Consider the following 14,590-nt stretch of genomic DNA (forward strand, 5'->3'; position numbering starts at 1 on the left):
AAAAAATGATATTTAGTCATGATTTACAACCAGACCAAATGATTATGGTTATCCTGTGATGAAATATCAGACTTAAAGAACTTTGCTTAGTTTTGAGAACCAAATTTTAAGGATAGTAACAAAGTAGTGCAAGTTCATAGTAGAGAGAAGAAGATGGCAGAAACAATGTCTTCTCCAGAAAAACCTGTGGGATTTGAGATATTAAACCTGGAGATTCTATGTATGACAAGACTTGGAAAAACTGGTAAGAATACTTGCCAGTATTTATACAGCACTTGCCAAAAACTATGCCCTCTTATTTAATCTTCATAACAACCTTATGAGTATATACAATTAATACTCCCATTTTACAGATGAGAAAACTAAGACTCAGAGAGGGTAAGTAACTTTTTCAAGGCCATACAGCTGTTAAATGAAAGAACCAGGGTTCTAGCCTAGTGTCTGTCCTTTTAGCTACTCACTGCACACTGCTGCCTGTGTTGGTTGATATTTAAATGTCTTTCATTTTGAAAAAGAATAGATTTGTTCTGTGAGATCACTTTTATTCCAGCGGACAGAGGTTAGAGGCAAACAGCTTTCGCTTCTCCTATTTAAAAAAAAAAAAAAATCTGACATATAGAGCTTTCTGCCACTGAAAGCATTCAAGAAGAGGAAGGAAGTACATTTTTCTATAATCCTACAAAACGATATAGAGCATTGATTGAGAGACTGGGTCAAAGCAATGTTCTTCATAGTTTGCTCGCATACCCCCTAATTAGAACCTATGCACTTTATAAAACTGGCATATAAAAGTATCCATTAGAAGTTTTAATAGTCATAAGAAGGTAGTATCTGATGCATTGTAAATATTGATCTAAAAAATGAAACTTTGTTACTTTTTAAAATGCGTCCAACCAATACCAAAAACTCATTGCCATAGAGCTGATTCTGACTCAAAGCAACCCTGTGTAGGGTTTCCAAGGTTGTAAATCTTTACAGAAGCAGACTGCCATATCTTTCTCCCACAGAGTGGCTGGTGAGTTCAAACTGCTGATTTATTGGTTTGCAGCCAAGCACTTAACCACTGCACCACCAGGGCTCCTTAAAATGCACCCAAAAGCATCTAAACACTGTAGCAATTTGATACATCATCCATTTTTATAATACAAGAACAAAGACATCTTTAATAGCTATAGGTTTTGCATAATTTCGTTTCAATTTAAACATGTACTTTTATTCTTCTTCCCCTACACAAGTTTTATTCTACTATAATATATTTTTATGCTTGAGAGTCTTTTACAATCACCTATCATATATCTCAGCAATAGTATATAAACTGTACTTTTTCTGCAAAGTATATAAAATATAATTTATTTCTAATTTCTTGTAACCATGAGATTTTAAGTGTTAAAAATTATCAAAAATGAGTTTTTATTGTAATTGTTATTAATAAACAACTGCTTAAGGTAATATAATTATTAGATTGAATTATATGAAGTTGCCAGTATTTACCTGTTTTGACCTACAAAAATGGCAATTTCGTATGGTTCTGCATAATATGTTACAAATTGTGAAAACAATTATTAAATCTAAATAATTGTTTTATTGGAAAGTCATCTAATGCAGCAGATGGTTTTTATTTTTTCAATTAGTTTATGCATTCATAAATGAGTGTTACTTATTGCTAGAATGTGTAAAAAATCAGCATCAATTCTATTGCTTTTTTTATCAGAGAGGTAGTGCTTGTTCACATAAATAAGTAGATGGTAAAGGAATATAATATGGCAGAAATCATGGTGCTGCATATAATCAAAAATTATTTTTAAGGATGTGGGGCTAACTAGATTAGGTCTCCTCCTTTTTTTGTTGTTTTTGTTTTTGAGAGCAAAGAAATGGAAATCAACTGACCTGGGAATGGAATTGTTACCTGGTCATTAAAGTCATTTGTTATCTCAATATTTCTAAGTGTCCCTTCATTTGACACCTTTGAGGTTTTACATATTCTGAGCCAATGTATCTGCTAAGATTTGGGATAAATGAAGAGTACATCTTTCATTTGTTAAGTGAAAGACAGAATAATGTGTAAGGGGACATCTCGATAGCAGATATTTATTCAGACACAATAATTTTAGGAAAGATAAATACGGAAGTTAAGAATCTGGAAATTGATTTTCCTGTAACAATGTCTGTGTACTCTTTGGGAATTCTTTGGGTACCACCAGAGATATGTATCCCACAAAATAAAACCTGCTGGGCCAAATGACCTCTGACATTCATTTGAGCAGGCAGATTCATTGGTTAAGCTTCCCATCAACAGGTCCTACCACCATGAACTAAGATATCTTGGTTTTAATTTAAGGAGTCATGTTATATAGTGGTCAATATCATGGACTTTGAAGCCAGGTAAATATGACCACAAATTCAGATTTTTCCCCTTATGAGCTTAAACTGTCTTTGGCTGTTTTCTAATTTCTAAAACTGAAATAATAACAGTAGCTTCATGGGGTTATTTAAGAATTAAATGTGGTCTCTTAGTTATTATCTAGTGCTGCTATAACAGAAATACTACAAGTGGATGGCTTTAACAAAGATAAATTTATTTCATCACAGAAAAGTAGGCTAAAAGTCCAAACTCAAGGTGTAAGCTCCAGGGGAAGGTTTTCTCTCTCTGTTGGCTCTGGAAGAAGGTCCCTGTCCTAAATCTTCCCCTGGTTGAGGAGTTTCTCAGGCACAGGGACCCCAGGTCCAAAGGACACACTCTGCTTCTGGTGCTGCTTTCTTGATAGTAGGAGGTCCCCAACTCTCTGCTTGCTTCCTTTTCCTTTTATCTCTTGCAGATAAAAGGTGGTGCAGGTCACATCCCAGTGAAGCTCCCTTTGCGTCGGATCAGGGAGGTGACCTGAATAAGGACTGTGTTACAATCCCACATTAATCCTCTTAACATAAAATAACAATCACAAAATGGAGGACAATCACACAATACTGGGAATCATGGCTTAACCAAGTTGACACACACGTTTTTGGGGGGGACATAATTCAATCCATGACATGTGGTAATGCAGCAAAGTCTTTGGTATAAGGTAACTGCTCTGTAAAATGTTAGCTACAGTGATGATGATGATGTTAATAATAATTAACATAGCTTATTATTTTGGAAAATCTAAATAGTTTAAGTTAAGTGCTTGATCCCTTTGTCAATACCATAAGTAGTTTACATTGGAACACAACAATGACGATAACTAAACAGCTTGCACAGATGCCCACGTCTTTCCTATCATAGTGAAGATCTCAATAAAAGCATCCTTTCCTTAGGGTGTGGCTCAAACCATGTTCTGAGAGCATTAATTCTCCTCTCTCCATTTACAAAACTATTAGATCTATACCTCCATCTATACCTCCATCTATACCTCCATCCTTTCAACAAATATTAATCAAGCTTTTCTTAGGTTCTAGAAATTGTTCAAAGCCCTTGGGATACACAAAGAACAAAACAAAACCAATTGCCATCAAGTCAATTCTGACTTGTAACTTGGGATATACAGATTACAAAATCGGTTTCTTGCTCTGGAGAATAGAAAATAACTACATTTGCAAATATGATGCCACTTATGCTACACTACAGGTTTGCATAGTATAATGTTGAGGACACAAAAGAAATTTGACTTCATCTGGACTGGGGTGGGTGAACAGAAGGGAAACCATCACTGAGAAAGTGATTTTTGATCTGACACTCAAGGGAAAAATAGAGATTCATTATGCTGACACAGGCGGAAAAGATATGCCTCGTGGATGAGACAGAATATGATAAATATAATTCGGATTCTTCTATGTAATGCTCTAAAATATCATACAGTTTAAGAGGATAGGGAAGACTCGACATAATTCATATAATATGATAAAGAATATGACAAGAGCATTCAAACACTTTGTCTAAAGGAAAGACAGAAAAGGGGGAGATGATGATAATGGTTGTGGTGGTGATGGTCGTGGTATGTAACACTTGATATAATTCATATAATATTAACCCTTCTTACAACTCTGGGGAGATAGACATTATTATGCACATTGTCTAGGGAGAATTATTATGATCAGAGAGGTCAAAGGACCAGCCCCAGGTCACACAGTTAAATATTGATTGAGCAAGGAGGAAGGAAAAGATAAACCCTGACCTGAGGCATCTGGAAATTAGTGTGAAATTCCTCTGGAATCCCAGCCCCCAAATTATGAGTTCTTTCCTCTTAGACAAGTCAGTTTCCATCTTGGAGTTTTCATCCTCTCTTTGTAAAATGGAATTTATAATTTCTGCCTCATCAGTTTGTTGTGATACGAAATTAGGTAATATATGTACTAGTACCTTGCATATAGATCTTTCTCTTTTATGGTGATAATGACATTAGAGAAGCACTAATAATAAATATTATCCTTTCTGTTCTTATGGCAACAGATGGAAAAAACCAACTGGACCAGTGTATCCCATTTTGTTCTCTTGGGCATTTCTACCTGCCCAGAAGAGCAGACCCCACTCTTCCTTCTTTTTCTACTCATGTATGCAATCAATATTTCTGGCAACTTTGCAATTATCACACTGATTATCTCTGTTCCGCACCTCCACACTCCCATGTACCTCTTCCTCAGTAACTTGGCATTGGCAGATATCTGTTTCACCTCCACCACAGTCCCCAAGATGCTGCAAAACATTTTCTCTGCTACAAAGGCCATTTCCTACATGGGCTGCCTAGCCCAGACTTATTTCTTCATTTGCTTTGCAGCAATGGAAAATTTCCTCCTGGCTGTGATGGCTTATGACAGGTACATCGCCATCTGCCACCCTTTCCACTACCCTTTGATCTTGACCAGAATGCTGTGTGCACAAATGGTGGCTGTGTGCCATGTCCTTTCCCACCTTCATGCCTTGCTGCATACCCTACTTATGGGCCAACTGATCTTCTGTGAAGATAACAGGATCCCGCACTTCTTCTATGACCTCTACCCTCTGATGAAGATTTCTTGTTCCAGTACCCACCTCAACACCCTGATGATTCACACAGAGGGTGTTATTGTAATCAATGGAGCTTTGGCCTTCATCATTGTTTCCTATGCCTGCATCATCTCAGCAGTCCTCCGGATCCCCTCTGCCAATGGCAAGTGGAAAGCCTTTTCTACCTGTGGCTCCCACCTCACTGTGGTGGCCATATTCTATGGCACTCTCACATGGGTCTACTTCCGACCTCTTTCCGGCTACTCAGTGGCCAAAGTTCGCATTGTGACAGTCATGTACACAGTGGTGACACCCATGTTGAACCCTTTCATCTATAGCCTGAGGAATGGGGATGTCAAGGAAGCCTTCAGGAAATGCGTGAGCAGAATATGGAATAAACCCCCAAAAGCAGTTATAAGCTTTCCCTAGGACCTTGGGGAAACATTTTTGCCCCTCACAGATCACTTTCTTCTGGAATATCCCAGAAATATCTAAACTCGGTACCTACCACAGATTTTCACGTTAGATTTTATCTCTTAAACATAAAGCACATGAAACAAAAGGGAACCACCAGATGCTTAGTGTAAAACACTGGCATGGCTTTAACTATAACTGAAGCAGTTATCTGGGCCTGCAATTAAAAACCACCATTGTGTCACTCAGAGTTTTCAGATGCAGGCAAAAAAATGGATTCTGGGTGATTTATGGAGACAATGAGTTTATCAAAAGGATATTGTGTAGCTTGTGAATTGTCAAGAAGGCTGGGGAACCAGGCTGAAAAAATGGATAGGAACAAAAAACATCATATAGTAAGAACTTCAGTCAAAATTATAACCAGAACCAGTCTGATAAGGACACCACTCCAGCCACCAAACTCAGTTCACTACAACTTGTACCTCCACTAACACTGTCAGCAATACTCACTTGTCATAGCCCTTGGAGTCCGAAAAAACTGAATCTGACCAACTCCAGAAAATTGCCCAATTCAATTCTCCATGACAGTTCTCTAGGTTCAAAGTGAGGTGGTACATCTGATTGGTCATGTCTTGGTCATTTGCCCATGTTTTAGCTACCAGGGAAACTAAGAGAGCAATACGTTGCTTTTATTTTCTGTAAGTTGTCCTACCAATAAAAATTAGATGAGGAAACTACTGAAATATGGGAAGAGGTTTCAGATTCTAGGGCATTCAAATAAGAACAAGTATAGGATCCATTATACGGAGTCAGGAGTTATAGATGTTCCAGAATTCAGCACTGTCACAGCTCTACAACTTGCTTTTTTGTAACCTTCGCTGGCTCATCATTCAGGAATAATTCAAACTCGTTTTTACTCAGCATGCCTCTGATCTCTTCTATAGCTGAGATATGGAATCCACGTAATAATGGGTATTTGTCTAATGAGCAATCAATGCTGAGAATGGGGAACAGGTCCAAGAGCCAAGATGTCTATTAAAATATGGATTCTTCAGTGCTTACAGGTGTAAGGTCAAAAGGAAGAGGTGAAAGGGGCCTCCCAGGATATGGGGCAGAAATTGCAAGTACAGGCTGATTTATTCCATCTGTCTGGACAAAGTTTCTATTATAAGATATGAGTGGTTATGACACTGAGATAGAAAAAGTTAAAATTATGGCAATTTTGTGTAAGTTGTGCTACAGGAGGTATTTCTTATAACCTATAAAAAATTTTTTTTTTTTTAATAGGTAAGTCTTGGTTAAAGTTTACATCTTTGAAATGGGTTTGAGAAGTAATACTCCCTAAGTCTTTGGCTGTACTAAGTTAACAAATTCTTCCAAGGCAAAGAAGTCCCTGGCACATATAACATAAAATCATAAGGAAATAATACCAATTTTGGGTTAGTTAACTCTGGCTCTTCTCATTTGCCAGAAAGTATCTTACATAACCAATATCTTTCTTCCGGACTACACTGTTCCCCCTTACTTCATATTTCTTGGCTCCCTGGTCCACCTCCCTCCTCTCTGTCTGTGAGTGACAGCTCCATTGCTGATCCCTTTTATTCTTTACTGTCTGCTTAGTCTAACCTCTTAGCAGTGTAGTCTCTTCTAAGAATCTCTCCCTGCTCCCATTTGGAGAATATAACTAGTATGGAGAAATGGCAGCAGAGTAAATAACATTTTTGAAAAACCATTTGAAAATTCTTTTTAAAATTTTATAATTAGATGATCCCCTTCTTTCTCTAAAACTCTACTTGCTGAAAGAATATGCAATGAATATGTATTATATATACATATGCACACAACCACATACACATACATACGCATACATGTATTAAAAAAAAAAAACCTATTTCCATAGAGTTGATTACAACTCATAGCGACCCTGTAGGACAGAGTAGAACTGCCCCATAGGGTTTCTGAGAAGCGCCTGGTGAATCTGAACTGCCCATCTTTTAGTTAGCACCTGTAGCTCTTAACCACTATCCCACCAGGGTTTCCGATATATGTATAAGTACATATACATATTATTCAATTCATTATTGTTTGTGATAGTTAAAAATTGGAAACAATGTTCCTGTGTACTAATAGGAGTTTGGTTAATTGAATATGGTAGTTAGGTAGATCGTATTATCTGTTCACAATTCTTCCTTCCTTTCCCATATTTGCCATGGCTTCATTGTAGGAAGAATATACGTCTCCATCTTATTAACATTGACCTTTACTGTATAACTTGCTTTAGCCACTGGTTTGTGAAAGAAATATTATGTGCTGCTTCCAGTTAAAGGCTGTAAATGGGCTTGGATCATTCAGTTTGCCTTACTGAGCTCCTGCCTTCATCAGAAGAAAAGGTCATCCCAAGTAGCTATGGTCTCTTAGCCTGGGCCCCAGAATAAGAGACACATAGAGCAAACCTGGGCCTGGCCCAGAGTTTGAAGCACAGTGGCCTCTTTCAATCTGTTGACTTTTGAGAAATAAATGTCTGCTATTATAAGCCACTGAGGTTTTGGGGTTGTTTCTTACGCTATACTTTGAAGAACATTCCAACTAATACATTATACACAGACTACAAATTACTAAGCAGTCAATAAGAAGAATGAGGAGGATTAATTTCTAACCTTGCTCTGATTTCACCAGTAGCCTGTAGGTATATATAGATATCCAATTATTTACCTAGCTGCTCTTTTCCCTTTTATCCCATTATTTCCTCATCTGTATGCTAATAATAATAGGGATAATGATAATAATAAAAAATAGAATACTCATATATAACATATATGGTACGGAAACCCTGGTGGCATAGTGGTTAAGTGCTACGGCTGCTAACCAAAGGTTCAGCAGTTCAAATTTGCCAGGCGCTCCTTGGAAACTCTATGGGGCAGTTCTACTCTGTCCTATAGGGTCGCTATGAGTCGGAATCGACTCCACGGCACTGGGTTTGGTTTTTTTTTTTTGGTTTTCGTATATGGTACTTACCATGAGCCAGTCCCTGTTAAGAGTGCTATATATATATATATTCTACCCATAAAATCCTTTCTACAACCTTAAACAGTAGTGTGATAGTTAATGTTATTTGTCCACTTGGCTAGGCCATGATTCTCAGTATTATGTAATTATCCTGCATTTTGTGATCTGATGTAATTATTCTCCATGATGTGATCAGCCAATCAGTTGTAAGGGGAGTTTTCCCAGTGGGTGTGGCCTGAACCCTATATATATGGATGTTCAGGCAAAGTGTGCTTGCTTGCTCTAGATCCTGTTTCTGGCTCGTCATCATCTGACCTCCAGTTCTCAGAGCTTGAGGCAGCAGCCTGTCGTCTGATCTGCCAACTTTGGTGTTCACTGGCTTTTGTATCTCTGTGAGCCAGCAGCTTGCTGTCTGGGTTTGTCAGTCCCTGAAACCACGTGAGTCAGGAGAAGCCTCCAGCTGATGCCTGATCCACGGACTTTGGGATTTGCCAGCCTGGGCAACTGCATAAACCATTTCCTTGAGATAAATCTCTATCTGTCTATCTATCTACACTTTTAGTTTTGTTTTTCTAGAGAACCCAGCTGAAGACATTTGGTGCCAAGAGTGGTTCTAGAGTAACAAAATCATAAAGGCGAGTTTTCTAAATTAGCTCTTAAGTCTGATTAGTCTTAAAGGTGCTGATGACTCTGCTTCCAGTAGTAAATAGGATGCTGCTAATCCATGCAATAAAGTGACAGTGCTAATATGCAAAATATCACCATGAATAGATCACATATTGGTGACAGATGAGGCTCTGGGCACCTACATGTTTGATACTTTTCTACAATTTTATCAAAATGAGAAGTATAAGGAAGCTGGGTGGTTGGTCCCACTTGCACTAGAAAAAGTGATGAAAAAAAGAAATGAGCTCAGAGCTTCAGAGTCACAGCTCAAGTGCCACATAAAAGACATCAAAGTTGCCAGTTGTGCCCCAAAAGAAAGCCTTATGTCTTGTAGTAACAGAGCTGATATCACCAAAAACCAAATCCAGAGTCTTATTGTAAGAATGGCTGAATTACCATGTCAATTAAATTCCCAATCTCGAATGTTGTCTGAAGTTAAAGTGAGAGCATTATTGGAAAGAAATGGGATCCTAAAACTTGGGATGGGGACATATAGGCAGATAACCGGGAAGCTGGGGATATTGATCCCCTAAGTTCCATTGAATCACTATTGCCAACAGAATCAGTTCTCCCATCTGAAAAGATTATTCCGTCTTTGTCTGCTAAGCCACATTCCCCAGGAAAATCATTATCTCTTCCACTCTGTCTAATGAGATTAACCCAGGTTTGCCTGAAGAGTCTTTGTCTGAGATATTGTCTGTGGTAACTCCTGGAGCATTGCCTGCAGTATCACCTGAGGTAGATGCCTTACAAGATATTGGATGTTTCCAGGATTCACCCACACCACCTATTTTTGCTTCTAGCCCTATGTGAGCCCTATAAAAAAAAAAAAAAAAAAAAACTAGGCTTAATTCCCAGCTAGCCCCAAAAGGTGAAGTAAAATGTGGCACAGGAGGAGGTATGCTACATTGCAAAAGAACTCCTTGACTTTTCTGATATGTACAAACTGAAACCTGGGGAATATGTGTGAGAATGGCTATTAAGGGTGTGGGATAATGGTGCAAGGAACATAAATTAGACCAGGCTGAGTTTATTGATGTGGGCCCACTAAATACAGATCTTTCATTCAATATTTCAGCTCCAAAGGTTAGAAAAGATCTAATACTTTATTTAGTTGGTTCGCTGAAGCCTGGAATAAGCTGTGGCCTACACTAAATCAGGTTGAAATGCCAGACCTGCCTTGGTGTATGGTAGAAGAAAGTATTCAAAGGCTTAGGAAATTTGGCATGTTAGAGTTGATTTATCAGATTAGACCCATACAGCCACATATATAGTGCCCAGAAGATACGCCTTTTACTGCAACGGTGAGGAATAAATTTGTGAAGGGAGGCCCAGCTCTCTTGAAGACTGCTCTGGTTGCTATTTTATGTAAGTCAGATTTGACAACAGGAGCTTTCCGAATTGAATTAAGACACCTAACTAAAATGGGCCTGACCCCATGGTGGTAAGAGTCAAGTGGTGGCACTTAATCAACAAAGACAAGGTGGATGTGGCTGCCATAACAGACAGCAGAGTGAAAGCTGTAATCAGAAAAGTCTGACTCATATGGACTTATGGCTACTTAGTCATGGTGTCCCAAGGAGTGATATAGATGAGAAACCTACTAAAAATTTACTTGATCTGTATAAGCAAAATAATTCTAGGTCTATTGAATGACAGTCTAACTTGAATAGCCGGAATAGAGAATCATGACCCCTCAATCATGCCTAGACTTCAGCGAATTTACAGACCCACAACCCCTTGAGTGAAGGGGAGGCCAAGTCCCCTCGAGGAAAGACCCCACTGCACTGCCAAAAATTTATACTCTTGATCTTTCTCCCAGCCTTCCCCAGAATGATCTACGGCCTTTTATGAGAGTGACTATTCATTGGGGAAAAGAAAATAATCAGACTTTTTGGGAATTACTGGACTCTGGCTCGAACTGACAATAATTCCAGGAAAGCCAAAGTGTTACTGTGGCCCACCAGTCACAATCAGGGCATATGCTTGTCAAGTTATTAATGAGGTCTTAGCTCACATCCCCCTCACAGTGGGTCCAGTGGGTCTGAAAACCCATCCTGCAGTGATTTCCCCAGTTCCAGAATGCATAATTGGAATAGACATACTCAGCAACTGGCAGAATCCCCACACTGGATACCTGACATGGGGAGTAGAGGCTATTATGGTAGGAAAAACCAAGTGGAAGCCATTAGAACTGCTTCTGCCTAGGAAAAAAGTAAACCAAAAGAAATACTGTATTCCTGGAGGAATTGCAGAGATTACTGCCACCATCAAGGACTTTAAGGATGCAGTGACGGTGATTCCCACCACATTCCCATTCAACTTGCCTATTTGGTTTGTGTAGAAAATAGATGGATCTTGGAGAATGACAGTGGATTATCACAAACTGAACCACATAATAACTCCAATTGCAGCTGCTGTTTCAGATGTGGTTTCATTGCTTGAACAAATTAATACAGCACCTGGTACCAGGTATGTAGCTATTGAGTTGGCCAATATTTTTTCTTGATTCTAATTTCAAAGGATAACTAGAAGCAGTTTTCCTTCATCTGGCAAGGCCAGCAACACACCTTCTCTGTCCTACCCCAAAAGTATATCAACTCTTCAGGCCTATGTCATAATTTAATCTACAGGGACCTTGATCACGTTTCCCTGCCACAAGATGTCACAATGGTGCATTATGTTGTCTATATTATGCTGATTGAACCTAGTTAGGAAGAAGTATCAATGACTTTAGACTTACCGGTAAGATATTTGAATGCTAGAGGGTGGAAAATTAATCTGACAAAAATTCAGGCGCCTTCCACCTCAGTGAAATTTCTAGGGATCTAGTGGTGTGGGGCATGTAGAGATATTCTTTCTAAAGTAAAGGACAAGTTATTGCACCTGGCCTCTCCCAAAACTAAAAATGAGGCACAATGCCTAGTGGGCCTCTTTGGATTTTGGAGGCAACATATCCCTCATCTGAGTGTGCTACGCAAGTCTATTTATTAAATGACTCAAAGAGCTGCTAGTTTTGAATGGGGCCCAGAACAAGAGAAGAATCTGAAACAAGTTCAGGCTGCCATGCAAGTTGCTCTACCACTTGAGCCAAGGATGATCCAATGGTGCTTGAATTGTCAGTGGCAGATAGAGATGCTGGTTGGAGTCTTTGGAAGGCTCATATTGGTGAATCACAGTGCAAATCCATAGGATTTTGTAGAAAAGCCCTGTCATATTTTGGAGATAACTACTCTCCTTTTGAGAAAGAGCTTTTGCTTGTTACTGGGTCTTAGCAGAGACTGAACACCTAACCATGGGCCACCAAGTCACCATGAAGCTTGAGCTGCCTATCATGTACTGGGTGTAATTTGAACCACAGATGCATAAAGTCAGAGGAGCACAGCAGCACTCCATTAAATGAAAGTGCTGTGTACGAGATACGGCTCAAGCAGGACCTACAGGCACAAGTTGCAGGAAGAAATGGCTCAGATGCCCATTGTCTCCACTCCTGACATATTATCTTTCATCTCCCAGTCTGCACCTATGGCCTTATGGGGAGTTCCTTATAATCAGTTGACTGAGGAAGAGAAAATTTGTGCCAAGTTTATAGATGGTTCTACATGATATGCAGGTACCACTTGAAAGTGGGCAATGGCAGCACTGTAGTTCCTTTCTGGGACCACCCTGAAGGACAGTGGTGAGCGGAAATTCTCCCAGTGGGCAGAATTTTGATCAGTGCACCTTATTGTTCACTTTGCTTGGAAAGAGAAATGGCCAGATGTGCAATTGTATACTGTTAAATGGGCTGTGGCCGATGGCTTGGCTAAACGGTTAGGGACTTAGAAGGAACATGATTGGAAAATTGGAGACTAGGAGGTATGAGGAAGAGGTATGTGGATAGACCTCTCCGAATGGTCCAAAGTGAAGTATTTATGTCTCACGTGAATGCTCACCAAAGTGTGACCTCAGCAGAGGAGGGCTCTAACAATCAAGTGAATACGATGATGCATTCTGTGGAAACCTGTCATCTTCTTTCCCCAGGCACTCCTGTCATTGCACAATGGGCTCTTGAACAAAGTGGTCATGGTGGTAGGGAAGGAGGTTATGCATGGACTCAGCAACATGGACTTCCACTCATCAAGGCCGATTTGGCTACAGGCACAGCTGAGTACCCAATCTGCCAGCAATAGAGACCAACATTGAGTCCTCTGAATTTGACGTGAATTCCTCAGGATGATCAGCCGGCAATCTGGTGGCAGGTTGTTTACACTGGGACACTTCCATCATGGAAAGGGCAACATTTCATCCTTACTGGGATGCACACTTACTCTTGATAAGGATTTGACTTCCCTGCATGCAATGCTTCTTCCAAAACTACCATCTGTGGACTTACAGAATTTCTTATCCATCATCATTGTATCCCACACAGCATTGCCTCAGATCTAGGGACTTACTTCACAGCAAATAAAGCGTGGCAATGGGCCTATGATCATGGAATTTACTGCTCCTACCATGTTTCCGATCATCCTGAAGCAGCTGCCTTGACAGAACAATGGAATGGCCTTCTAAAGATACAATTATGGCACCATCTAGGTGGCGATACATTGTAGGGTTGGGGCAATGTTCTCCAGGAAACTGTATATACTCTAAATTAGCATCAAATATATGGTGCAGTTTCTCCCACAGCCAGGATTCATGGATCCAGGAACCAAGAGATGGAAGTTGGAGTGGCACCATTCACTATTATCCCTAGTGACCCACTTGCAAAATTTTTGCTTCCTGTTCCCCTGACCTTATGCTTTGAGCTCTACAGGATTAGTTTCAAAGGGAGCAGTGCTCCCACCTGGAGACACAGCACTGATTAGAGTGCCACCCAGCCATTTGGGGCTCATTCCTCTGTATCAATAGGCAAAGGAGGGAGTTACTATATTGGCTGGTGTGACTGATCTTGATTACCAAAGGGAAATTGGATTGACATTACATAATGGAGGTAAAGAAGAGTATGTCTGAGATACAGAAGATCCCTTAGGGCATCACTTAGTACTACCATGCCATGTGATTAAAGTCAATGGAAAACTATAGCAACCTAATTCTGACATGACTACTAATGGCCCAGACTTTAGGAATGAAGGTTTGGGTCACCCCACTAGGTAAAGAACCATGACCAGCTAAGGAACTTGCTGAGGGTAAAGGGAATATGGAATGGGTGATGAAAGAAGGTAGTTTTAAATACCTATTATGACAGCATGACCAGTTGCAGAAACAAGGACTGTAATTGTTATGAGTATTTCTTTCTTGTTTTATTATATGTATATATGTGTATGTGTAAAATATTTTTGTCTTCTTCCCATTCTTATTTCAGCACTTATAAAATATAAGATGTAAATGTAAAAGCTAGTGTGTTTGTTTTGGTTGTACACATGTTAGTTGTATATATTAGGCACAAGTATGACTTTATAATTGTCTTTATTTACAGATTATGTATGATTTAAGGAGATGTGTACAGGTGCCAAGCTGACAAGGGGTGGACTGTGATAGTTAATGTTATATGTCAATTTGGCTAGG

At 39.4% G+C, this 14,590-nt stretch overlaps 1 protein-coding gene across 1 annotated transcript; it reads left to right on the forward strand.

Annotated features, from left to right (window-relative positions):
• Positions 1 to 4,423: 4,423 nt before the first annotated feature.
• LOC126082471 (olfactory receptor 1Q1) lies at positions 4,424 to 5,386 on the forward strand. The gene has a single exon (XM_049894983.1). It carries the CDS (start codon positions 4,424 to 4,426, stop codon positions 5,384 to 5,386), a length of 963 nt encoding a protein of 320 aa, XP_049750940.1.
• Positions 5,387 to 14,590: the final 9,204 nt, after the last annotated feature.

This window comes from Elephas maximus, chromosome 9 (genome assembly GCF_024166365.1).
Source record: "Elephas maximus indicus isolate mEleMax1 chromosome 9, mEleMax1 primary haplotype, whole genome shotgun sequence".
Taxonomy (NCBI): Eukaryota; Metazoa; Chordata; class Mammalia; order Proboscidea; family Elephantidae; genus Elephas; species Elephas maximus.